The sequence below is a fragment of the Typopeltis vanoorti genome, chromosome 5, assembly GCF_054136105.1.
Source record: "Typopeltis vanoorti isolate ZY-2024b chromosome 5, IOZ_Tvanoo_1.0, whole genome shotgun sequence".
NCBI classification, from domain to species: domain Eukaryota; kingdom Metazoa; phylum Arthropoda; class Arachnida; order Uropygi; family Thelyphonidae; genus Typopeltis; species Typopeltis vanoorti.
This window is the reverse complement of record NC_143553.1, coordinates 15,098,451-15,126,138: the sequence shown is the minus strand read 5'-3', so window position 1 is coordinate 15,126,138 and position 27,688 is coordinate 15,098,451. Positions and strand designations below refer to the sequence as shown.

At 37.7% G+C, this 27,688-nt stretch overlaps 1 protein-coding gene across 4 annotated transcripts in view; it reads left to right on the top strand.

Moving 5' to 3' along the window:
• LOC150106232 (voltage-dependent calcium channel subunit alpha-2/delta-3-like) overlaps positions 1-27,688 on the top strand; it is a 2,133,114-nt gene that overhangs the window by 456,588 nt on the left and 1,648,838 nt on the right. For all 4 annotated transcript variants that reach the window (XM_090393048.1, XM_090393049.1, XM_090393047.1 and 1 more), the window contains one exon: positions 7,986-8,117. In XM_090393048.1, the coding sequence (XP_090249174.1) occupies positions 7,986-8,117 (132 nt within the window). The remainder of the gene's footprint in view (positions 1-7,985; positions 8,118-27,688) is intronic.

Sequence of the window (27,688 nt, the reverse complement as noted above, 5' to 3'; positions counted from 1 at the left end):
CAGAGGCATATTTTTAGAGAATCATTGATTGGATTGGGGTTGGGAGTTTTCAGTGGAGTGAAGAATGAAGGCTCTCATTCCAGAGAAGATTATATCAATTATTAGTTCAGGGTAGATGTTTGGATCAGATGAGCAAAAACAGTAATCTACTTATGGAAAAGAGGGAAAAAAATTCAATTCAGATGTCATCCCAGTTGGCACTATTGTAGTGCTATAGGATATGAGGCTGAGATTTGCTGGGAGGAGAATGATTTGTAGAAAAGGTGACTTGGATAAGATTATGGTCAGAGTTGCCAAAAGGAGAGCAGACATCCACATGTATTCAAAGGGTGAGCTGGTTAAGAAAAGGTCCACAGTGTTGGAAGAATGATGAAGATTATATGGTATTCTGGTTGATAGGTTAACTGTTGTGACAGATCATAACTAATGGCAAATGATTCTGCTTCCCTTTCAGCTTGATCTGTGAAGTTAGAGAAGGGGAGCCAGTTTGTATTATGAGCATTCACATCTCCTAGGAAGACAATCATAGTTTTGATAATCAGATTGTATGAAATCAACTTTTAAAGATAGGTTGCAAAAAGGACTGGTTGTCATGTAATAAGTTGTCATAGTTGTCAGAATTAGAGGAACAGTAAAGCAAATGAAGGTTATAAAGTGAGGTAAGGAAATCTTGAGCAGGACTAGATCGAAAGTGAGGATTCCAGGTTGGATAGTCTATGGCAAGAAGCATCTGATGTGACAAAAACACATGTTCCTCCTTTTTTGCAGAATACATTATGCAAGATGTAGTAGAATAGGAGCTATGCTATAGTCATGGAAGATGCCAATTGAGGTTCAGTTAGGAAGAGCAGAGTGGATTTAGATGTCTATTATTAGGTGGTGTATATTATTAATTCTTATTTTTACAGTTTTTGTTGTATTTTACATATATTTTCCTATTTTTTATGGGAGATTTTTTTTTTTTTTGCATCTGCAGTAACAGATATTTGTATGACTATTTTTTTGTGGTGGGGTTGGTATAGAAAAATTGAACACGGGCATGTAGCAGAGGTGAGGGACTCATGTGCATAACTCACACAGGAGTGCAGACTCCAGTCCAAGTGTGGCCTCGGAGATAGCTCCTGTATACTGCTACACTTGAACTCTCCAAGCATGGTGTGCCAAAGTAAGAAGCAGCAGGATTATTCACCAACTGATTGGGAAGCCTCTAATGAATGTGTTCATTGCTGTAAGTTGTGCCCAACCTCATATTGACAGCAATGCTGTAGGAACAGGAAATACAAGCAGTTGCTGTCTGGACCCTTTTCGTAACAGTGTATGTGGAATTACAAAGCAGGTGATTATCAGATGCTGAGGAGTCACCTTTCAGCAGTGCCATAGCATAACAATTTGGAGGGAAGAGATGTTGGTGCATTGGAGGTGGTCAAGCAGTGTTTGAAAAAAGCAAAATCAGACTCAGATGGATAAATCAGAAACCCTTTCCTTTAGTTACACGGTGAACAGCATTCATTTTACACAAATTATTGACTCTACAGCTGGGTTATAAATAATTATTTTAATTTCCCGACCTTTCGACCTTCATATTAAGGTTATCATCTGGATATACACACACACACACACACACACACACACACACACACACACACACACACACACACACATTATTATTATCCAAGACCTCATGGAGTCAAAGACTCATCTGGGAGGTCCTTTTATCACGCACACAGCTCATCATACCGTGCTTTGAACACATTCAAACTCCCTGAAGAAACCACACTCTCAGGCAAGGCATTCCAATCTTACAATTCTGCATGAAAAAAACCAGCCTCTCACTCCTCTACTCACACCTTCTTTATACAGTTTCCAGGGATTACCTCTAGTTCTCCTCCGATCTCTCACTATTTTCTGTAGAACTTCTCCAGCATTGATCCTATAACAACCCCTTACCAACTTGTATATATATATATATATATACACACACACACAGATACAAACTAAATTACATTTCACACAGTATGCTGAAGAGACAATGAATTGATTAACGGTTATTTTATTGCCCTGACCTCTAGTGAAAATAAAATAAAATTACAATAAATAAATGAAAATAAAATAACTACATCAAAGCTATACTCTAAGACAATATCAGAGAAACATTCTTTCATATAGATAGTTTTGTTAAAGTAAATAAATGAAATAAAATAAAATAATTACATCAAAGCTATATTCTATTTAAGACAACATCACAGAAACACTCTTTCATATACATAGTTTTGTTACATTAAAAATGATGTCCTAATTTAACATGACAATTGTTATATTAGATTTATGATCCTGGATTACCTATAGTCCTATTTATAACTCTTAGGGAAAAAGGTTAAGTGGGTAGAATATGTGCCTTCCATATTCTTGGGATTTTTAGACCATCATTATTGTTAAGATTAGGGTAGTCGATAAGAATCTCACAGTATTCCTTAAATTTACGTTCATACCATGTTTTGGTGTGATGTAAAGAGCAGATGCTTTTTTAGTCAATTCTATGTAAAGTGTTCAGGGCATGATCAGAAATACCAGCTTGATCATAGTTATTATATTTAATGTCATTTATGTTCCTTTTTTCTGATAGGAATTGTGCCTCCTGTTTCCCCTATATAGGGTAAATTACAGGTGCAATGAATACGGTATACTCCAGGGCGGGCCAATGGAGGGAGTGGATATTTGGATGAGTTGAGTAGGTTCTTTAATTTTGCAGGAGGTTTAAAGGTGTCTTTAAGGTTGTATTTCTGTAGTATTCTGTTTATTTTGTCTGATATCCCTTTAATGTATAACTGGCTCCATGGCCTCCAGACATTAGACACTTTCCTCAGCCACCTAAACACAAATGCATGCAATTCTCAATTGAGATTGAAAATCAGAACACACTTCTGTTTCTAGATACACTTGTCACACGTCTTCCTTCTGGGAGTCTTTCCTTCACTGTTTACTGGATACCGACACATACTGGCCAATGTATATACACATAAACTCCTATCGCCACCCAAAACTAGGGATCATTAATACACTAAAAAACAGGGCTTTGAAGATTTGCTGAAATGAACAAGGACTTAAAGATGAATTAGAAATTATCAGCAATACCTTCCTAAAAAATGATTACAGACAAAATATTATCAATAAAATTCTGTACAATACCTCACTTAAAAAAACAAAAATAAACTAGACTACAATAAAACTATAACCATTCCATACATTAAAGGAATATCAGACAAAATAAACAGAATACTACAGAACTACAACCTTAAAGACACCTTTAAACCTCCTGCAAAATTAAAGAACTTACTCAATTCATCCAAAGATCCACTCCCTCCACTGACGCACAGTGGAGTATACTGTATTCATTGCACCTGTAATTTACCCTATATAGGGGAAACAGGACGTACAATTCCTATAAAAAAAAAAAAAGGAACATAAATGACACATTAAATATAATAACTATGGTCAAGCTGGACTTTCTGATCCTACCCTGAACACTTTAGATAGAATTGACTGGAAAAACAACTGTTGTTTACATCACACACCAAAACTGGTATGAATGTATATTTAAAGAGGACTGTGAGATTCTTATCAACCACCCTAATCTTAACAACAATAATGGTTTAAAAATCATAAGAATATGGAAGGCACATATTCTACCTACTTAACCTTTCTAGCTAAAAGTGAATTATAAATAGGACCCTTGGTAATCCAGGATCTTAAATATAATATAACTATTGTCATGTTAAATTAGGACATCATTTTTAATGTAACAAAACTATGTACAGGTAACCCTCATATAATGCAGAAGTTTGGTTCCATAGAAATGCCACATTATATAAATCATGTTATGCAAGACTCAGTTCACATAGAAAAAGTAGTGTTATGTTCCGAAATCGTTTTTTGTTTTTTAGTTATTATATATACAACAATGACATATCCAACAAAATCATATTTTTTATTTAATTCAGGTAATTCTTGTAAGTTAAGAAAACATATAAACTATGAAACAAATACATAGTACAGTATAAACTTATAAAAATTACAAATTGTATGTAAACTTCATTCTGCATAATATATAAATGTTTTAGGCAAAATAAAATAAAGTGCATATTTTAATCATCATCACTGTCTTCAAAATGAACATTTCATAGATGTTCTTTATTTACGAGTGGCTGGACGTCGTCATCACTTGAAATCTTTTGGACATCATTTGTATAACTCTCATTGCATGCTTCGGCTGGTTTAGTTCAAGAAGTTAGTAATAAGACCTTGCTTACCACTATGCTGCAGTTTTTTTTATTAAGTTCATAATATGGAGCTAAACAAATATCTAATTGTCTAGTGAATTTTCCAGAGCACTCCATTGATGGATCATTATCCATAAAATAACTTCCTAACTTTCTTGCCAAGTCCAATCCTTCTGCTAATTTCTTTAAACTGAATTCTTTAACGGATTCATCACAATCAGAATCTTCTGCAGAACTTTCCCTGCCATTTGGTTCGATGTCATCTAATAATTGCACCAGTTCCTCCTATTTTAAATCTATTTCCCCATTAATTAATTCACTAATTTAATTTTCAACCATATCACAAAAGCCCTCTAAGTGGGCCATTACTACAAAAATAATTTTTTTACATAAAAAAAACATTACATATTGTATGTAACTCACCAGAAATAACTTGCTCAGCTTGAGATTAACACACTTGTGATTTTTAATGCACATTCCTGGCAAAAAAAGAAGGCAATTTTCAACAATAAACACTTTATATGGTTAGCAATTGACATACTAAAGGGTATTTCTTCTAATATAAATTCGCTTCTTATAATTATATGCGAGATATGGGCAGACACAAATTTAACGAACATGAAATTTAATTTTTAAGTCGTGCGGTGAAAAATATATGAAAGGATAAAGGGTTACCACAATTTGTAATAACCCTTTATCTTTTCATATAGGGTTACTACAATTTGTAGATGATGTTATATTGAAACCACATTGTATAAGTACAGCGTTATACGAGGGTTACCTGTATATGAAAGAGTGTTTCTGTGATATTGTCTTAAATATAATATAGCTTTGATGTAGTTATCTTATTTCATTTATTTATTGTAATTTTATTTTATTTTCACTAGAGATCAGGCCAGTAAAATAACTGTTGATCAATTCACTGTCTCTTCAGCATACTGAGTGAAATGTAATTTAGCTTGTCTCTGTGTATATATATATATGTGTATACTCCAGATGATGACCTTTAATATGAAGGTCGAAACATCAGGAAATTAAAATAATTATTTAGTAAAACGGATAAATAAGAGAGGAGTTAAATGGATGAATTGCAACATTTGATAGATGAGCGAGCATTTTTCAAGGGTGTACTAACTTGGTGGTGATGTTTCAATGTCAGATATGAGACAATAGAGGTTGAAGAAATGAAGGTGCTTAAAATATTGCAGAACTCAATGTGAACACAGCCATTGGATTAGATGGCATATCAGTTTTGTGTATTGAGAGATTTGCAAGGGAATTATCAGTTCCTCTGACTGGGCAGTTTAATTTAAGCCTTAGAACTGAAAGTTGCCAATGGAGTAGAAACTCCATTGGCAACTTCCAGTAGTTTTTTTGCAGTCTTTCTAGACTGCAAAATAGTTGCACTGCATAGTGGTTAAGTCTCTTGCCTTAGTAACTTGCTTACTTTTATTATTATTATTATTATTACCACCTCAAGACCTCATGGAGTCAAAGACTCATCTGGGAATAATAGTGACTTAATAGTGGTATATATATATAGTGGTATAATAGTGACAATGGAGTTGGCTACTCTGTGATATGTTACTACTGGACTTTGCAGAGGAAGTTGACATAGAACTGTTCATAAATTGGAGCAAATGGAAATGAATATTATTATTATTCGTGATACCTCCAAGGAGTTCGAAGACTCATCTGGTGATCAGGGTTAGAGGATGGCTGATGGACAGATATTGAAGAGTGTTTATGGAAGAATTGAGTCCAGGATAAGGCAGGTGACTAGTGGTGTACCACATAGCTCAGTTCTTGTTGATTAAATTAATGATACAGGAAATTATTTGATGGGAAATATGCAGTTGTTTACTGATTATGCAAAACTGGAAAGAGCGAAAGTAAATGAAAGTAATGTAAAGATCCAGAAGTATGGACAAAGGCAAATGGTTGCCAATATAAATGAGTTTAAGGTGATTGATGCACTTTGGGAAGAAGATATCACAAGCTGTGTACTGCATTGATGGAGATGAACTACAGGACTCTGATGGGAACAGGGACTTGGCAGTGATTATGGAGAGGGATTAGAAGTTTAGAGGGCATATTGCAAACATAGGCAAAGCAGCACATCACATCAGATTACATGGTTATTGAAGAACACTCTAAAAAGCAGGGATAGAGAAGTTATTGTACCCCTTTACAAGGCCACATCTGGTCTACTTGGTGCAGATCTGGTCACCTGAATTCTGTGGCAATGAAAAAGTAGTGGAGAGGATCCAGAGGTGAATGACAAAAATTGTGGCAAGTCTATGGAATGCTCCCTATGAGAATAGACTGAACGTGTGTGAGCCTCAAAAACTGGCTGATATGTGGAAAAGAGGAGACATGATAGAAGCATATAAGTTATTAAAGAGTTTTATAGGATTGAAACTGAAGACTGTTTTTAAGTACATGGCCGGAAGAGAATGAGAGATCACCCATGAAAATTGTGTAAGTGTGTGGTTAGGAAGGGTGTTAAGACTAGATTTTTTGCTTGAAGGATGATGAATGGGTTGTAGAAGTGACAGTGAGGGTTTCATCAATGAAGAGGTATGGATACTGCGTGAATAATGGATCTCCCGTAATGAGACTTCTGATTCCATGGAGATACCTGTATAATAGTAATAATGAAAACATTCCCTAGGAATTCCTTGGATGTTATAGTGCTAGTCTCTTTTTGAATTTCATTTTTATCTTCTTTCCTCACTATATTAGTTCCTTTCCTGGCTTGATTTTATATATTCCCCATGAAACTGTTCTGTACAAAACTCTTTATACTTTTTCCATAACCTGGTTTTTCATCTGCAATTCCTCTTTAATTTTATTAGTCATCCACTTTTTGTACCAAATTATGTTATCTTTTTCACTTGAGAATGCAATTAGCCTTTGCTGCTAATAAATAATTCTTAACTAGCTTCCATGCACTGTTCATATCCCTCTGCCTTTCAGTTTTTCCATCCATATCAAATTCTGAAAGAAAATTCTCCATTCACACATCTTTCTTTTTATATATATTATTATTATTATTATTATTAGACACCTCCAGGGAGTCCAAGACTCATCGAGGGAGGGCACCTGCTCTACAACTCTGTCTCCACTACTCAATCCACCAACTGACCACAGCCACACCAACACCATCTACCGCCAACCACCACTGGTATTTTCACAGACAATTACAAACATCCATGCCCAAATTGGGATTCAAACCCACAGCCTTTTGGATGGAGAGCAGATACACTAACCACTTGGCTCACCAGGCTGGCAATGCTTGATAGGAAATTATATTTTTGCTTTTATCCTTATTTTAACAAAACAAGAAAACAAGAATATAACTTCTTGCCAAGTATAATATACTTTCTCACTCAGCAGAGGAAAAAAATTGCTACTTTCCGAGTCTCCAAAAGGGGAAAAGAAATCAGTACATCTTTCTCTTGTTTAAGTGGAAATTAAAGATGAACATGTTTTCATAAAGACGAACATGTTTTGCAGTTATTTTTAATAACTTTTATTTTATTTTCAGCCTTCATCCAATTCTGAATACAGTATATTATAGGTTGAAACTAACTAACCAAAATATATATATATGTTACTTTACATATATACCCTCTAATGGGAACATATCTAGATTTATAAATACGAAGAGTTTTTTTTAATCTACTTAATTTTTTTTTCTTCCAGATCCTAATCTTATTAATTCCATTAAATGGACAGAGTTGCTAAATCCTGCATTCCGTAATAACCTAGCAGTTGATCCTTCCCTTAATTGGCAGTATTTTGGCAGCAGTACAGGATTCTTAAGGAAGTTTCCAGGTGTGTTAAGAAAGTTTTTCCTTTTATTTATTTATTTATTTATTTTTTATTTATTTATGAAATAATACTTGAAACATAGAGGTAATTTCTTAAATTTAATCAAGCTTAGAATATGAGCATCATTTTATCTAGGATATTATTCTTAAATTTATTTTAAAACACTGCCAATCAGACACCATTCATGTAAGTTTAGGAATATTATGAACAAAACATTACTGAACTTAAAATATGGAGGCAACATTTTGCAAAGGCATTTGACAGGGTGCCACATAATAAATTGATATTTAAGTTACAGCACATGGGTTTAGATGTCAGGTTAGCCGACTGGATTCAGGATTGGCTGTTTAATAGGTATCAGAGAATTGTGTATGGTGGGGCAATATCAAGGAAGCAGATGGTTACAAGTGGGGTTCCACAGGGCTCAGTACGGGAACCTGTGTTGAACCTTTGAAATAAAAATTCATTCAATTATTGTTGAACCTATATATCAATGATATTGTCAATGGATTGCAAGACAATATTCAGTTGCTTGTAGATGATGTGAAGCTGGGAAGGGTTATTAGTAATAGTACATTGAAAGTTTATTTTTCACTTGGTTAGAGTATAATAAATTTAGTTTAATCCTTTATCCAAGTATGAGCAAACAAAGTTTGTACCTGAAAGTATCTTCAGGACTGGGGTAAGGTAGTACAACACCAGGGCACTCCTTGCAAAGGTGGAGCAAGCTACCAACACTCCTATCTTAGTATCTCCCATAATGCAAAACACATCTCCTTGCGGATATGTCTAATGTTATGCATTAAGGGAAGGGCCACAACCCAGACTAGTTTCGACCTTTATTGAGGTCTCTTCAGTGGGAGCAAGGCCCAAGTGGAGATACCAGGAAGAAGCATTAGCAGGTCATCTCTACCTATAGGAATTGCCAAATGGTGTGCCACCTTTTTTTAATAAATTACTTTGGATTTAGAGAAAGATGTCTTTCTCTACATCTTTCTCTAAATCCAGAGTAATTTATTAAAAATGGATGGCACACCATTTGGCAACTCCTATAGGTAGAGATGACCTGCCAATGCTTCTGCCTGGTATCTCCACTTGGGCCTGGCTCCCACTGAAGAGACCTCAATAAAGGTCGAAACTAGTCTGGGTTGTGGCCCTTCCCTTAATGCATAACATTAGACATATCCGCAAGGAGATGTGTTTTGCATTATGGGAGATCCTAAGATAGGATTTTTGGTACCTTGCTCCACCTTTGCAAGGAGTGCTCTGGTGTTGTACCACCTTACCCCAGTCCTGAAGATACTTTCAGGCGCAAACTTTCTTTGCTCACACTTGGATAAAGGATTAAACTAAATTAATTATAGTAATAGTACAGATGCAGAGGCCCTGCAAGAAGATTTGAATAAACTAAACAGATGGGAAAATGGGCAAAATGTAAAGGCTTGAAGTTTGGGATACATCAATGGGAGGCTGCATACTCAATTGGAGGAGCTGAACTGGTGGAAGTAGGGGAGACAAGAGATCTGGGAGTGAAGATCGATAGAAAACTGAAATTCAGGGGGCATTTGCAAAGGTGGTGAAGAGATTATTATTATTATTATTATTATTATTATTATTCAGGCCTCCATGGAGTCAAAAGACTCATCGTGGGAGGTCCTTCCTAAGAACATAAAGTCTGTCAAGACTCATCGAGGGGAGGTTCCCCCTAAGAAACACAAAATCTATCATACCACTCCTTAAACGTATTGACCGTTCTCGTCCTCACCATTCTATCAGGCAATGCATTCCACAGCTCAACCACCCTCCATGCAAAGAAACCACTCTTCACCCTCTTGCTCACAGTTTCATTTCGTAACTTCCAGCGATGGCCTCTTGTCATCACTCCTTCCCGCTGTTCAACCAAGCGAAAGAACTCCCCAGTGTCAACCCTGTAACCACCTCTCAACAGTTTAAAAGTCTCAATCATATCACCTCTCCTTCTTCTATCCGCCAAACTCTGCAGTCCACATTCCCTCAGCCGATTCTCATAACTATCCTTGTACAGTCCTGAAACCATCTTTGTCATTCGTCTTTGTATTTTTTCCACAGTTAATTTATCCCCTTCAAATCCTGGGTACCAAATCTGAGAACAATAATCTAAGTGTGGTCTGATCAGAGACTTATACAACGGAATGATAACCCACTTATCTCTGCAGGTCAGTGTCCTTCTCATAATTGCAGCAATATGTTACCTTCACCAACTTTGCAATATGTCCCCTAAACTTCAGGTTTCTATCAATCATCAACCCCAGATCTCTCGTCTCCCCAACTTCCTCCAGTATAACTCCTCCCATAGAGTATGCAGCATCCCATCAATGTTTCCCAAACCTCAAGACCTTACATTTTGCTGCATTACACTGAAACCCCCATTCATTTGCCCATCTATCTAGCTTATTCAAATCCTCTTGCAGGGCTACCACATCTGCACTATTACTAATAATCCTTCCAAGCTTCGCATCATCCGCAAACAACTGAATATCCCCTTGCAATCCACTGGCAATGTCATTGATATAAAGGTTAAACAATATAGGTCCTAGTACCGAGCCCTGTGAGACCACACTTGTAACCTTCTGTCTCCTTGAAACTGTTCCACCATACAAAACTCTCTGATACCTATCAGACAGCCATTCCTGAATCCAGTTGACCAATCTGACATCCAGACCCATGTGTTGCAACTTAAATATCAGCTTATCATGTGGCACCCTGTCAAATGCCTTTGCTAAGTCTAAGAAAATGGCAGTATATGCCTTTCCCTCATCTAATGTTCTTGTAATTTTATTATAAAAGACTAGCATATTGCTAAAACAAGAGCGCGCTTTCACAAATCCATGTTGACTCTCACAGATAACATTAACCTCATCTGCCAAGTGCTGTATACGGTGCATCACTACTTTCTCCAAGATCTTAACAACTACTGATGACACACAGACTGGTCTATAATTAGACACTTGCAGTCTGTTACCACCCTTATGCAATGCCACTGTCTTACCTTCCTTCCATTCCCTGGGCACCTTTGCCCAAGCCAGACTTTCATTGAAAAGTCAGGTTAAAGGCACTGTCAGTTCCCTAGCACATTCTCTCAAAACTCGTGGTGAAATACCATCCAGTCCCAAAGCTTTATTGACATCCAGAGTTCTCAGTATCTGAAACACACTCTCCTCCTGTACCTCTAGACTTTGAACCTGCCCTATCCCTCTAGCATTAAAACTGACTCCTCCAGGATGAAATACTCCAGTAAAGTGGTCTTTGAACAATTCCACTATGTCCTCTGCATCAGTCACTCTATTCCCATTTTTATCCCACAATATCATTCTTCCACAGTCATTTCTCCTCCTACTGGCCACGTAGCTAAAAAATTTTCTAGGATTTTCTTTGGTTCTTAGGGCCAATCTCCTCTCATATTCCTGTTCTGCTTTCCTTACCACACTAGTCACTCTTCTGGCCTGTGTCTTATATTCTTCACGCATCCTTTCTTCACCTGTCTCCTTATATATCTTCCATAGCCTCTTTTTCACATGCAATTCCTGTTTAATATTGTTTGTCATCCACTTTAATCCAAATTGTGTCCTCTTCTTCACTCGTGGTTTACAACTTACCATTGATGCTAACAAATATTCTTTCACAATTTCCCACACACTAATGATATCCCGGCCTTCCAATTCCTCCTTCCATGAAACTTCCCGAAGTTGACGTCTAAGACTATTATAATCACCAGCTTTAAAATTCCACATAAGTTCCCAATTCTTTGATACTCCTGCATGTATATTCATTTTCCAAGTCAAAACCATATGGCCACTCTCTCTCCAACTGGTGGGAGAGATGTCATCTCAGTTATTATCAACTCTTCTGATGCTATAACCAAATATAAAACTCTTGAACCTCTTGTTCCCTCTGTTACATGTTGCCTAAGACATTTGTCCCTCAAGAATTCTAGAAATTTCATTCCACTAATGCTACATGCATCTTCCTCTCTCCAATTTATACTACTGTAGTTAAAATCTCCCATAACAATCATTCTTCTTGCACTTGCCAAACTTAACTGTCTAAACATCTCCTGGTCCCCATCCTCCGTGCTTCTGGCTCTGTAGCAACACCCCACTAAATATCCTGTCTTGCCTACCTCTACCTCACACCATATGCTCTCAAAATCATTTGTCTCACTTCCTTCCAAAGCCTCCACTCTTAGAGGACATAGGTCATCACTTATCATAAGCAGTACCCCACCACCACGCTTTCCCCTCCTATCCTGACGAAAAATGCTATTCCCAGAGACTTCTATTCCTGTTATTATATCCCCTTCTGTCAATCACGTCTCTGTGATCCCAATAATTTTTGGCCAGGATAATGCTATCTGCGCCACCAATTCCTATCCCTTATTCCGGATACTCCTGGCATTAGTATAAAGCATATAAATGCCATTGTTTCTATACCCAGCATTATCCCTTCTAGACTCCACTGGGCTCAGTGTTACCTGACATCGTCTTCCTTCTCCCAAGTATCCATTCCCACAAGAGGCTACTCCTGCTCTCATCCTCCCTGGGATATACTGACTCTTTCAGAACAGCAATCTCTCCAGATGCCTACGTCCTTCCTCATTCAAATGTAAACGGTCTCTCGCATACAATTCCTCTCTTTCCTCAAACGCACTCCAAGCATCCACATATACCAGTCCTCCCTTGTCACACATTCTTGCTATGCCATTCAATATCACCGCTCTTCTGCTCAGCTCATCATTATCATACCTAGGCAACACACACACTATTTTTCCTCTCTCTGTCTTCTTCCGTTCTCAAGCAAAAACCTCATATGTCTTGCTGCCCGACTTACATTACCACTCAAGTCATTCGTTCCTACCATCACAATCATCTCATTTCCCCTTTCACCTCTCTTAATTGCCATAGCCACCCTTTCTATTGTTCCTCCTGGCAAACACTCCTCACGCATCCTATCTTGAACACCACGGATCATTGAGTCACCATACATTATACCTCTTACCATTCCCTCTCTCCTATTGTTTCCATTCTCTCCTCTTCTTTCATTCCCATAGGTCTCTCTCATTCCCTCTCCTCTACTGCTATTCTCTCTCTTCTAGCATTCCCATACCTCTCTCTCCTTCTGTTTCCATTCTCTCCTCTTCTAGCACTCCCATACATCTCTCTCATTCCCTCTCTCCTACTGTTTCCATTTTCTCCACTTCTAGCACTTCCATATCCCTCTCTCATTCTGTCTCTCCTACCATTTCCATTCTCTCCTCTTCTAGCACTTCCATATCTCTCTCTCTCATTTCGTCTCTCCTACTGTTTCCATCCTCTCGTCTGCTAGCATTCCCTCTCTCTCTTCTACTGTTTCCATTCTCTCCTCTTCTAGCACCCCCATACTCCTCACTCATTCTCTCTCTCTCCTGCTCTGGTTCTCCTTGCATTTATCTCTTCCATTCTCCTAATGTTATCTTTCTTACTTCTGCTCTCATTCACAAGATATTCCACCTCCTCTTTCAACTCATCTATCTCCCTCTGCAGGTCAGTCACTCTTAATCTAAATTCACTCTCCCAAACAAAACCATCTCCTAAACTTTCACAGTCACTCACACTTTCCACACTATCAACTATTATTTTCTCATTCATATATATCTTTTTTTCATTCTCTCCTATCACACTACTTGTCTTCCTACATTCATTCCCCGTTCCTGGAGCAACAAAGTCGGATATCGATATTTCTAATGCACTTATTTCCTCCAACTGCCTGCATTTTGCGCATATACGCTCTCTTTCACAAGACACATATCTATTGGAACATGTTCCAAAATTTTCTCACTGATCCCATTCAATATTAGTCTCTCCAACAATTTGTAGGTTGCACTTAAGAGGGCTATGGGGTGATAGCTTTCAGAGGGCTATGGGGCAATACCTGGTTTTAACACAGCAATGATTTTTGTCCTTTTAAATTCTTTAGCAATGCAGCCACTTTCAAGTATATCATTAAAGAACTTAGCCAGCCACAATTTTGCATAAGGTCCACAGTGTATCAGGAATTCATTGTGAATATTGTCAAATCCAGGAGCCTTCCACATTTTGATATTTTGAAATGCCGAGGATATTTCCTCATGGGAAAAAGGCAAAGAGAATTGTTGATTCTTTTGAGTCACATATGACCTGTTCAAGATCTCATAAAAGGAAACCATAACCTTTGCTTCTATATGTCAAGGTTCTGCTCAACATTGTCAATCATCTATCCAACTTGCTACTCTCTTATCCAATCTCATCCATTTCAGTTTATTCACCAGCTTATAGTGTGGCAATCTATCAAAGGCCTTTGAAAATTCAAGTATATCATTGTATATATATATATATTCATATTTATATATACTGACTTAGATCTGAGAACTAGAAATAACAATTAAATTTATTCAAAACACAATGTTTCATCAGATTGTCCAACTTCTTCAGACGCGTGAACATAGAAAGCAAATAAAAAACACTATAAGAAACATTGTATCACTATAAAAACAACTATTACAAAATTCAGTTGCTTTGAACTGTAGCTACAGTCCGTGTTAAAGTTCTATTGTTGGGCATCTGCGTGTGTCTGATTTCACGAGTGTGCCAATATCGGATAGCAGAGCTGAAAGAGTCTGGTAGATTATAACTAAAGTTATTATTTATATGATGAGGTTCCATAACAATTTCCTTAGACTCGACTATGCAGCGTTTCACCTCGTCACGGCATATATGAAGGTTTGAAATTGTTGTCCAGTTTATCTCATGTTGATGGCCTTCATCATTTGTGTTTGCTGAAAACAGTACATGGCTTGACAGAGCACTTACTCTAGTTCTTTTGTAGGCAATGTCCCTCTGGTGTTCTTCCAGACGTAGGAGGATGGATTTTTCAGTTTGGCCATAGTATTGTTTCCTGCAGTCACACGTGATTTTGTATACTCCTGGGAATTGTAGATGGTTGTGAGCTTGTTTATATTTGCTTAAAATCTATCTTAGATTAGGAAGAGTAGAGAAGCAGGTTTTTATGTTGAATTTTTGTAAAATTCTTCTTAGTTTCATGCTATCAGCTGATGTATGGTAAGGAGATATAACCTTTGGGGTTGTCTTGTGTTTCTGAGTTGTTTTGATGGCGGCGGTATAGATGCTTATTAATAGTTTTCGACGAGTAGCCATTACTTGTGAAGGTTCTTTGTAGATGTTGTAGTTCATTTTTTCACTCTTCATCATCTGATAGTATAGATCTGGCACGATGTGCTAGAGTTGAGATGATACCCACTTTCGGTGCAGGATAGTGATGTGAGGATGCTGTAGGTATCTATCCGTGTGTGTAGATTTTCTAAAGATTGAGATTTTTTTATAGAATCAGATGTCTTAGTAAGTCTTACGTTCAGGAACAGGGAAGATATCCATTTTCTTCAACTTCCATTGTTAATTTAATGTCTTGGTGAAAGTTGTTTAAATGATTTATAAAAGACTGAAGTTTATCGGTGCTGTGTTCTCAGATAAGAAATATGTCACCTACAAATCTCAGCCAAATTTTTGGTTAAAAGTAGCTGAGGAGATTGCCTTTTGTACGAAATCTTCAAAAAAGATGTTAACTAATATATTATTATTATTATTATTATTATTACGGATATCTCCATGGAGTCAGTAGACTCATTGCGGGGAACTCAAACTAGCAAAACAATATCTGTCATATCTCTTCTTGAATTCATTTACAGATGAAGAGCTCGCAATGAGTGTTGTTGAATGAAGTGGATGTGCAGAATCAGGGAAACTAGATTTATTAAGGGGGGAAGAGTAGATATGCAGACCTTAGGGAGGCAGTTGAGTGTAGGAATGAGTATAATATGCCCGAGCGAATAAGGACAACAAATCAGAATGGGATAGTATAAGGCATCAAGGTAGGGATGGGGCTAATGGGGGGTCTGAAATTCATGTACACTAATGCTAGGAGTATTAGGAACAATAGGGAAGAATTTTTGGCCATGATTGGCACTTCCAGACCACAGGTTATTGGCATTAGGGAAACATGGCTGACTATAGATGATATAGCTAGTGGTATTGTGATGGGTATTGTTCAGGAATGACAGGGAGAATAAAATAGGGGAAGGAGTATTGTTGATGATAGCTGATGAGCTGCAGCCAAGGAGAATAGATGTTGAATTGCAGGATAGAGAAAAGAGCACATTTGAGGCTATTTGGTGTGAGTTTGAAACTAGCAGAACTAAATATACAGTTGGGTGCTGCTATAGACCAGGTGATGGAATAGATGGCGGAGCTATATAGTATGCACAAGCAAATAGAAGAAATGAGTGGAAGGAGGTTAATTATTATGGGAGATTTCAACTATAGTCGCATTGATTGGAGTGAGGAGAGGAAGGAATTGGATTTTATACAGTTATTAAGGAATAACTATCTACGACAGCATGTAATAGAAAATACTAGAGGTCAGAGAGTGCTTGACCTAGTAATTGCATCTGAGGATTTGGCTGTAACAAATATGACCACATTGCCACCAATTGATGAGAGTGATCATAGGGTCTTGACTTGGGAGGTGGCTGAACGTGTGGAATTTACAATTAAGACAGGGTACATGTGGAATTATCGGGCTGGTAAGTATGACAAGCTTAGATTGATTGGTTCAGTGCCATGGCATGTAAAATTGCAAGGGCTAGAAGTTGACAGTGCATAGGAGGCAGTTAAGAAGTGTTTGCATGAAGCAATGGCTGACTGTATACCTAGAGTCCGAATAATAAATCACGCAGGGGTTAAATGGATGAATACCCCCATTAAGCTTGAGCTGCAAAAAAAGAAACAACTATGGAGGGAATTTAAGGTGAAAGGTGACTGACAGGCACATGAACGGTATAAAGCGCAGGCCAGAAGGGTAACGAGTGTGATAAGAAAAGCAAAAAAGGATTATGAAAGAACATTGGCCATGCAGGCTAATGAGAATCCTAAACAGTTTTTTCGATATTTGTAAGTAAAAGAAAAAATGCATATGGCAGAATGATTTTAAGGAATGCCGATGGTACGGAGGTAACCGAATTAGTTGATATAGTTGAGTTACTGAGTGAGCACTTTGCAAGAATATATCATCCAGGTGGTGACATTGCAGAAATGAATGAACCAATAGATTATACGGGAATTGTGGTGAATGAAGTGGAGGTGAGTAGTCTATTGCAAAACCTCAATGTCAATACATCTGTGGGATTGGATGGTATACCAGCTCATGTCGTACGTGAAGCGGCTAAAGAATTGTCAGTACCCTTAACCATTTTGTTTAATTTGAGTCTCGGGTCTGGGTTAGTCCAGAGGGTGAAGAAAGAGGAGAAAATAGTTCCACTGCATAAAGGAGGTTCCAAGACTGCTGTTTTAAATTACCAACCGATTAGCATATCAGGAATCATTGTCAAAGTCTTGGAGAAATTAGTCAAGAGAAAAATACAGGACTGGATAGATGAAAACGGGACACTGTATGGGAGACAACATGGTTTTGTGAAGGGTAGATCATGCCTCAATAACTTGCTCACGTTTTATAACACAGTGACGGCTGAACTGGATAAGGATAATGGGTTTACACCGATTCTACTGGACCTTGCCAAGGCCTTTGACAGGATACCACATGTTACTCTAATCAGTAAACTGGAGCAGTTGGGGATGGATATAGGGTTGGTGAGATGGATAGGAGGGTGGTTGATGGAGAGATACCAGAGAGTGGTTTATTCAGGAGTTGAGTCCAAAAGACTGCTTGTGACTAGTGGTGTGCCACAGGGCTCTGTTCTTGACCACTACTTTTCAATTTGTTTATTAATGATATAGGAAAGGATCTGAGAGGAAGTGTTCACTTGTTTGCTGATGATGCAAAGTTGGGTAGAGCAATTGTGAGTGCACAGGATGTCAAAATTTTACAGGATGATTTGGATAGTTTGGAGGACTGGGCTAGGGAAAATGGATGTCAATTTAATGTGGCAAAGTGTAAGGTTATGTATTTTGGGGTGAAAAGAATAGCAGCATTATATCACATTGGTGGAACCGTACTCCAGGAGATTGATGAGCACCAGGGATTTGGGAGTGGTGGTGGATAGGGAATTGAAGTTTTGGAGGCTTCTGAAAAATACTTTAACAAGCAGAGACAAACAAGTTATTGTTCCTCTGTATCGAGGCTTGATAAGACCCTCCATCTAGACTACTGTGCCCAGATATGGGCACCAAGGTTTCTTCTTGATGGGGGAGGAGGTGGAGAGGATCCAGAGACGAGTGACCAAGATGATATCAAGTCTGTGGAATGAACCTTATGAGAACAGGTTGAAGATTTGTGGGTTGCAAAAATTGGTTGAAAAGTGGTGATATGATTGAGACATTCAAATTACTGTAGGGTTTCTATAAGATTAATCCAGTAGATATTTTTGAGAATAGGACTGGTGGTGGGAGGACTAGGGACCATATATGGAAGCTGGGCAAGAATGTGGTTATCATGGGTGTTAGAGCTAGGTTTTTTATTTGGAGAGTGGTGAATGAGTGGAATAAGCTGCCAGTGTCTGTTGTGGGTGCTACGACTGTGAACGAGTTCAAGGCGAGGTATGATAGATACTGTGTGAATGTCGAATAGTTGTTCTTGACATGATGTTAGGGTCTCCCTCGATGAGTCTGTAAACTCTTTGGAGTTTCCCGGAATAATAATAATAACTAAGTCAGCAATGAATTCCACTCATTCATCACCCTCCAGGCAAAAAACCTTGTTCTGACACCCTTGTTAACAACACTCTTCTTTAATTTCCAGGGATGACCTCTTGTTCTTCCATCACTATCACACAGCTGAAACATTTCCCCTGCATCAATCCTATAAAAATCTTTCAGTAATTTAAATGTTTCCATCATATCCCCTCTTCTTCGCCTATCAACCAACATATGCAATCCAGAAGCTCTCAATCTATCAATGTAGGAAGCATTTTTTACATCACTCACCAACTTAGTCACTCTTCTCTGAACCCTCTCCACAGCTTCCTCATCTCCAAGGAATCTAGGTGACCTTATCTGAGCACAGTAATCCAAATGTGGAAGTATCAATGCTTTATAAAGTGGAATAATAACCTCTTTATCTCTGGATGTCAGTGTGTTCCTCAACAACCAAGTAATCCTATGTGCAATCTTTGGACACCTTAGCAATGTGGCCTCTGAACTTTATCTCCCTATCTACCAATATCCCTAAGTCCCTAGCCTCATCAATCTCTTGGAGTACTGTTCCATCAGTGTAGTACACAGCTGGTAATCTTTTAATCCCAAAATGCATGACTTTACACTTTTCCACATTGAACTGACATCCATTACCTTTTGCCCATTCTACCAGCTTATTTAAATCATCCTAAAGATCATCATAATAAATCATCATAAAGAGTGAGAGAGTTAGAATGGTGAGTCTGTTGCCGTGGTATGACAGAGAGGAGTTTAGAAGGAGGTTCATAATCGCAAATGACTTTATGCGCAGGTTATGCAGACGGTGTGGTATGGAATTTGTGGACGTGTGGAATTGATGGGCGAAAGGATTTATACAAGATGGATGGTCTACATTTGAATGGATTTGGTGTGCGAGACTGGAAAAAGTGTTGCTGAATGAAGTGAAAATGGATGTGCAGAACCAGGGAAACTAGAACTACCAAGGAGGGAGGGGGAAGAGGGGATATGCGGACATCAGTGAGACAGTTGAGTGGAAGAATGTATATAATGTACCCGAGCCAGTACTAAGGACAAAAAATCGAAATGGGATAGTTAGAATAATGCATCAAGATAGGGGTGGGACAAAGGGACCACTGTATTTCATGTATACTAATGCCAGGAGTATTAGGAACAAGAAGAAAGAATTTTTGGCCTTGATTGGCTTTTCCTGGCCATAGGTTATTGGCATTAGTGAAACATGGCTGATGGAAGATGATATATTTAGTAGGATAGAATGTGTAGGTAGTGTATTTAGGAGGGACAGAGAGAATAAAATGGGGGGAGAGGGGGTGTTATTGATGATAGGTGATGAACTACAGCCAAGAAGAATTGAAGTAGTATTGCAGGATAATGAAAAGAGCTCATTTGTGGCTATTTGGTGTGAGATTGAGACTGGCAGAACAAAATATACAATTGGGTGCTGCTATAGACCGGGTGATGAAATAGATGGTGGAGATAGTATGCATAAACAAATTGATGAAATGAGTGGAAGGAGGGTAATTATTATGGGGGATTTCAACTATGTAACAGTGATTGGAAGGAAGAGAGGACACATGTGAGGAAGGAAATGGATTTTATTCAATTATTAAGGGATAACTATCTGAGACAGCATGTAATTGAAAATACTAGGGGTGTGAGAGTGCTTGACCTGGTAATAGCATCTCACAATTTGACTGTAATGAATATGACCATGTTGCCACCTATTGGTGAGAGTGATCATGGGAGGTGGCTAAAGATGTGGAATTTTCGATTAAGACAGGGTATATGTGGAATTACCATGCTGGCAAGTATGACAAGCTGAGGAGATTGCTTGGATCAGTGCCATGGCATGTACAACTGCAAGGGCTGGATGTTGTTAGAGCATGGGAGGTGGTCAAAGAGCATTTACAGGAGGTTATGGCTGATTGTATACCTAGGGTCCGAATAGTAAAACAAGTAGGGGTTAAATGGATGAATAACACCATTAAGCTTGAGCTGCAAAAAAAAGAAACAACTGTGGAGGGAATTTAAAGAAAGAGGTGACCTGCAGGCACACGAATGGTATAAAGTGCAGGCCAGAAGGATAACGAGTGTGGTAAAGAAAGCAAAAGCAGATTATGAAAGGAAACTAGCTATGCAAGCTAAAGAGAATCCCAAACAGTTCTTTCAATATGCTGCAAGCAAAAAAAAAAACTGTACATGGCAAAAAGATTTTAAGGAATGACGATGGTAAGGAGGTCACTGAATCAGTCGATATAGTGGAGTTACTGAGTGAGCACTTTCCAAAAGTATATCATCCAGGTGGTGACATTGAAAAAATGAAGGAACCATTAGTTTATATGGGAATTGTGATGAATGAAGTGGAGGTGAATAGTCTATTACGGAACCTTAATGTGAATACATCTGTGGGATTGGATGGTATACCAGCACGAGTCTTGCGTGAAGCGGCTAAAGAATTATCAGTGCCCTTGATCATGCTGTTTAATCTGCATCTCGGGTCTGGTTTAGTCCCGAAAGTGTGGAAAGAGGGGAAAATAGTTCCACTGCATAAAGGAGGATCCACGACTGATCAGCATATCAGGAGTCGTTGTCAAGGTCTTGGAGAAAGTAGTCAAGGGAAAAATACAGGAATAGATTGATGAAAATGAGATACTGTATGAGAGACAGCATGGCTTTGTGAAGGGTAGATCATGCCTCAGTAACTTGCTCAAGTTTTATAACACAGTGACGGCTGAACTGGATAAGGGTAATGGGTTTACAGTGATACTGCTGGACCTGGCTAAGGCATTTGACTCAATACCACATGGAATTCTAATCCATAAACTACAACATATGGGAATGGATATAGGGTTGGTGAGATGGATCGGTGGGTGGTTGATGGAGAGATATCAGAGAGTAGTTTATTCAGCAGTAGAGTCCAAAAGACGGACTGTGACTAGTGTTGTGGCGCAGGGTTCTGTTCTTGGACCACTGCTGTGTAATTTGTTCATTAACGATATAGGGAAGGATCTAAGATGAACATTTCATTTGTTCGCTGATGATGCAAAGTTGGATAGGGCAATAGTGAATGCAGAAGATTTCAGAATCTTGAAGGACAACTTGGATTATTATTATTATTATTATTATTATTATTATTATTATTATTATTATTTGACACCTCCAGGGAGTCCAAAGACTCATCGAGGGAGAGTGTGCCAACAGCATCGAACGATTGGTCCCCTTTCAACTACTAACCGTGCTCAAACTTACTTAACTGAGCCATTAGTAGCAGAGGCGCTACCAATCGACCAACCTTTGCCGGATAGATTGGAGTTCTGGGCTAAGGAGAATGGATGTCAATTTAATGTGACAAAATGTAAGGTTATGCATTTTGGGGTGAAAAGATTAGCAGCAGTATACCACATTGGTGGAACTGTACTCCAGGAGATTGATGAGGCCAGGGACTTGGGAGTGTTGGTGGATAGAGAGATGAAGTTTAGGGGGCACATTGCAAAAGTAGCTAAATCAGCTCATCAACTCACTTGGTTGTTGAAAAATACCTTGACGAGCAGAGACAAGCAAGTTATTGTACCTCTGTACCGAGCCTTGATAAGACCTCATCTCGACTACTGTGCCCAGATTTGGTCACCTAGGTTCCTTATTGATGTGGAGGAGGGTGGAGAGGATCCAGAGGTGAGTGACTAAGATGATAGCAAGTCTATGGAATGAACCATATGAGAACAGGTTGAAGATTTGTGAGTTGCAGAAATTAGGTAATAGGCAGAAAAGAGGAGATATGATTGAGACATTCAAATTGCTAAAAGGTTTCTATAGGATTAATTCAGAGGATATTTTTGAGATCAGGACTGGTGGTGGGAGAACTAGGGGCATCTATGGAAGCTGGGCAAGAGTGTGGTTAGTAGGGGTATTAGATCTGGGTTCTTTACTTTTAGAGTGGTAAATGAGTGGAATAAGCTGCCAGAGTCTGTTGTGGGTGCTATGACGGTGAGTGAGTTCAAGGCTGATATGATAGATACTGTGAGAATGTCGTATAGTTGTGTGGAGATGATGTTTAGGGCCTCCCTCGATGAGTCTAAGGACTCCCTGGAGTCGCCTGTAATAATAATAGTAATAATTCTGCAAACTTTCAAGATCAGCTTGATTTTTTATTGCACTGCCCAACTTTGCATCATCAGCAAACAACTGAATATCTCCCTGTAAGCCATTTCCTATATCATTTATATACAAATTAAACAACAATGGCCCAAGCACAGAGCCCTGAGGCACACCACTGATTACCTGCTTCATCTGGACTCGGCTCCTCCATACACCACCTTCTGGTATCTCTCTCTCCCTGAGCCATTCTCGTATCCATATCACCAATTTAGTATCCATTCCCATCTACTCCAATTTGCATAACAGTGTTCCATGAGATATCCTGTCAAAAGCCATAGCAAAATCCAGAAGTATCACTGTCTAGCCAGTTCCTTTGTCCAACTCAGATGTCATTCTATTATCAAAAGTTAATAGATTGCTAAGGCAGGATCTACTTTTAACAAAACCATGCTGGCCTCTGTAGAGTATCATATCCTGATCCACCCAGTCTTGAATTTTGTCTTTAACCAACTTTTGCAATATTTTTACCACTACTTCTGAGATGGTGATTGGTCTGTAATTAACTACCACAATTTTAGAGCCACCCTTATGCAAAGGAACCACTTTGCCTAACTTCCACTCCATAGGGACCATACCAGAGTTCAAACTTAAATTAAATATCCAAGTAAGAGGGTTTGACAATTCATTTGTACATTCATGCAACACCCGAGCTGATATTCCATCTAAACCTACAGCAGTATTTGCATTTAAATTTTGCAATATATTAAATACCTCTGATTTCTTAGCTTCAATTTTCACATTAGGTATTGCTACAGGTACAGAGATATCCTCACTTGGGTGATAGACTTTTGAAAAGTGATCACTCAGTAACTCGACTATTACATCTTATTTTGTCACCTCAATACCATCAGCACCCACTAAAGTTATCCTTCCGAACTCATTCTTCCTTTTACTTGCCACATAGCGGAAGAACTCTTTGGGATTACCCTTGATCTCTTTGGCTAAGGTCTTCTCATAAGCTGATTTAGCTTTTCTTGCTATGTTGGTAACCTTCCTAGCTTGAGCCTTGTACTGCTCATGGATGTACTGATCGCCTTTCTCCTTGTAAATTCTCCATAACATTTTCTTTTTTTGCAGATCAAGCTTGATACTACTGCTCATCCATCTAACGCCTGCCTTGTTTAACTTCCTGACCATGGGGACATGATCTGATATTGCTTTCCTCAGATACCCGCTGATTTTATCCCATGCACTGCTAACATCTTTCCCCTGCAATATGTTCTGCCATGGGATGGCTGCAAGCTCACTCCGAAGCTTGTTATAATCGTGTAACCTGTAGTTCCATATATACCCCTTCTTAACAGAAGATTCCACAGATTTAGAACCACCCAAGTCAATACCACATGATCGCGTTCACCAATTACAGGTAACGAGGACTCCTTACTTATGCATATATCCTCTGAACCAGTAACCAGGTCCAACACTCTAATATCCCTTCAGTTATGTACTGTTTCAAGTAATTATCTCATAGAAGATGTATGAACTCCATTTCCTTTTTGCTATGTGATATTTCCTCCTTCCAATTGATATCACCATAATTAAAATCCCCCATAATAATCACTAAACCTGCACTTATTGCACTAATTTGCTGATGCATGAATTCACTATCTCCCCCTGTACTTCCTGGTCTATAGCAGCATCCAACTGTATATTTGGTTGCATTGGCCACTATTTCGCACCAGACCGCCTCAAATGAACTCTCATTCACATGTCCATCTTGATATACTACTTTCTTTGGCTGCAACACATCAGCTATCATCAACAGTACTCCTCCCCCTGTTCTATCTTCTCTATCCTCCCTGAAAATACTGTACCCATCACATTCAGTTATAGGAGACAGGGGGCTGCCCATTGCCAATCTCTTATTTTGTTTGTAAACTTTTTTCTCATATTGAAAGTAGCCAGAGTGAACACAATGTGATAGCAAGGAAAACATCTTTTTTGAAATCTTGTTCTTTATAATATCGAGAACCTCTTGAGTCGGAACGTTTTTAAAGAAAGCCACCATGTCAAAGCTCACCATGATATCTGAAGGCTGAAGTTTTAAATTTTTGATTTTCGAGACAAAATCTGTTGAGTTTTTTATATATGAAGAAGAATTTCCTGTAAAACCTGTTAAGGATGAAGCCAGAAACTTAGATAAGCTGTAGGTAGGCGAGTCAGTACTATCTACAATTGGTCTCAGTGGGCAGTTTTCTTTGTGTATCTTTGGGAGACCATATAACCTTGGGATGAGTGGATGTAAAGAGCGAGCGGCAAGGCGTAGGTTTTGTGGAAGTTCTGTAGCTTTTTGTAAGAGGTTGTTTATTTTGTTATGTATCTCCCTTGTTGGATCGCTCTCAATTTTATCACCTTTTATCACCAAACTCTGCAATCTCTCAATATATATATATATATATATATATATATATATATATCTCCCATATCCAAGAAGTTTATCACCTTGTTGTAGAACATAAGCAGATTGCCAACCCATGACTTCCCCTTAACAAACGTGCTGACCATCATTAGAATACTGGTATAACTCCAGAGACAGACTAACATAATTTGTAGCTTCAGTCTTATTCCCCCATATTCTGATAAATCTGGTCACTGAATAGTTTGACTATATTCTCTGGATCAATCACAAATCTACCATTATCATCAATTAACATCATTCTGTCATAGTCACTTTCTTCTAGTTACCACATATTGAAAGAACTCACTGGGATTATCATTTTTTGTCTGGACTGGCTAATTTTTACTCAAGCTGAACTTTTGCTGTCTTTACCAACCAAGTGGCTTTCCTGGTCAACTGAGTATTAGTGATAAAAAAAAAAATAATGCAATTATAGCAGCTACTTCTGCTATAATAGCTTTCTGCTTTTGGGTACTTGATTCATTTGTTTTCATATGATATTTTATTATTATTTTTATTATTATTACGCCCTATATCGTGTTAGCAGACTCATCATGGGAGGTTCATTCAACTGACAACATATTTATCGCACTGAATCTTAAAATTCTTAACACTCTCTTCATTAACAATATATTCTGGTAATGTGTTCTATTCAATCACAATTCTCCATGTAAAAATTCTACCACTCAAACACTTCTTTAACACACTTTTATATAACTTCCAGGGATGGCCTCTGGTTTTTCCCCACTTGCTTTCTGCTCTTTTTATAATCCCCTTTGGATTAATCCTGTAAAATCCCATCACTAACTTAAACATCTCTATCATATCATCTCTTTTCTTTTTATCACCAAACCCTGAAATCCACCTTTCTTCAACTTCTCTCTGTATAGCTAGCATTCCAGAGTCTTGATATTGTCTTATTCAATCATCTCGGGACTTTCCGTAATGTTTCCATCACAATGAATGCCAGGTGACCAAATCTGACTACAATAGTTCAAGTGTGGTCTGACCAGTTCTTTATACAATAGCACAACCACCTTATCATGCATGTTAGTGAATTTTTTTATCATAGCAGCAGTACAATGTGCAGTCTTTGCAACACTTGCAATATGATCTCTAAACTTCAGTCTACTGTAAACCGTTATTCCCAAATCTTGAATCTCATCTGCTTCCTGCAGTACAGTACCATCAATACAGTACACAATCTTTTATTTCTGCATTCCCAAAACACAACAACTTGCATTTATTAATATTAAACTATGACCCTACTATCCTTTCTTTTAGGGTTACACGGTGATCAGCATCATTTAAAAAATTTTATGAAATTTACAACCATATTAAAAAAACTTTTTTTTTATTTTTTTATTTTATTTTATTTTATTTTTTTTATTATCCTGACGTTTCAATCTTCACATCAAGATCATCATCTGGAGCGTACATAAATATACAGGACAAGCTGAGTTATATCATTAACTGTAAGCTAGAGAAACAATGATTTGATCACGTTATTCTACTGCGTGACCTCTGGTGGAAAAAAAATTATAAAAAAAAATAATAAAATAAAAAAATAAATAAAAATAAATAAAATAAAATAAAAAATAAATTTTTACATCAAGCTAAATTCTATTTTTACAATGACAGGAATAAACATTCTTTTAGATAGTTTTCTTTCAGAAACAATTGGTGTCCTATTTTTAGTATTACAATTCTTATTTTTGATTTACAATACTGGATTTTCTACAGTCCTGTTTATAGTTGTTCTTGGTGAGGAAGGTCGAATATAGATCTTCCATATGTTTGGGATTTTTAAACCATCATTGTTGTTCAGATTGGGGTGGTTGCTGATAATCTCACAGGCTTCCTTGAATTTCCGTTCGTACCATGTTCTAGTGTGATGTAGATAGCTGGTGGTTTTCCAGTCAATTCTGTGTAAGGTATTCAGGGCATGATCAGAAAGTTCAGCTTCACCATAATTATTATATTTAATGTGTCATTTATGTTCTTTTTGTCTAATAGGAATAGTGCGTCCTGTTTCTCCTGTATATGGTATGTTGCAAGTACAATAAAGTATTCCAACAACAATAAAGTACAATCCAGTATTGTAAATCAAAAATAAGAATTGTAATACTAAAAATAGGACACCAATTGTTTCTGAAAGAAAACCATCTAAAAAAATGTTTATTCCTTTCATTGTAAAAATAGAATTTAGCTTGATGTAAAAATTTATTTTTTATTTTATTTTATTTTATTTATTTATTTTTATTTTATTTTATTTTATTATTTTTTTT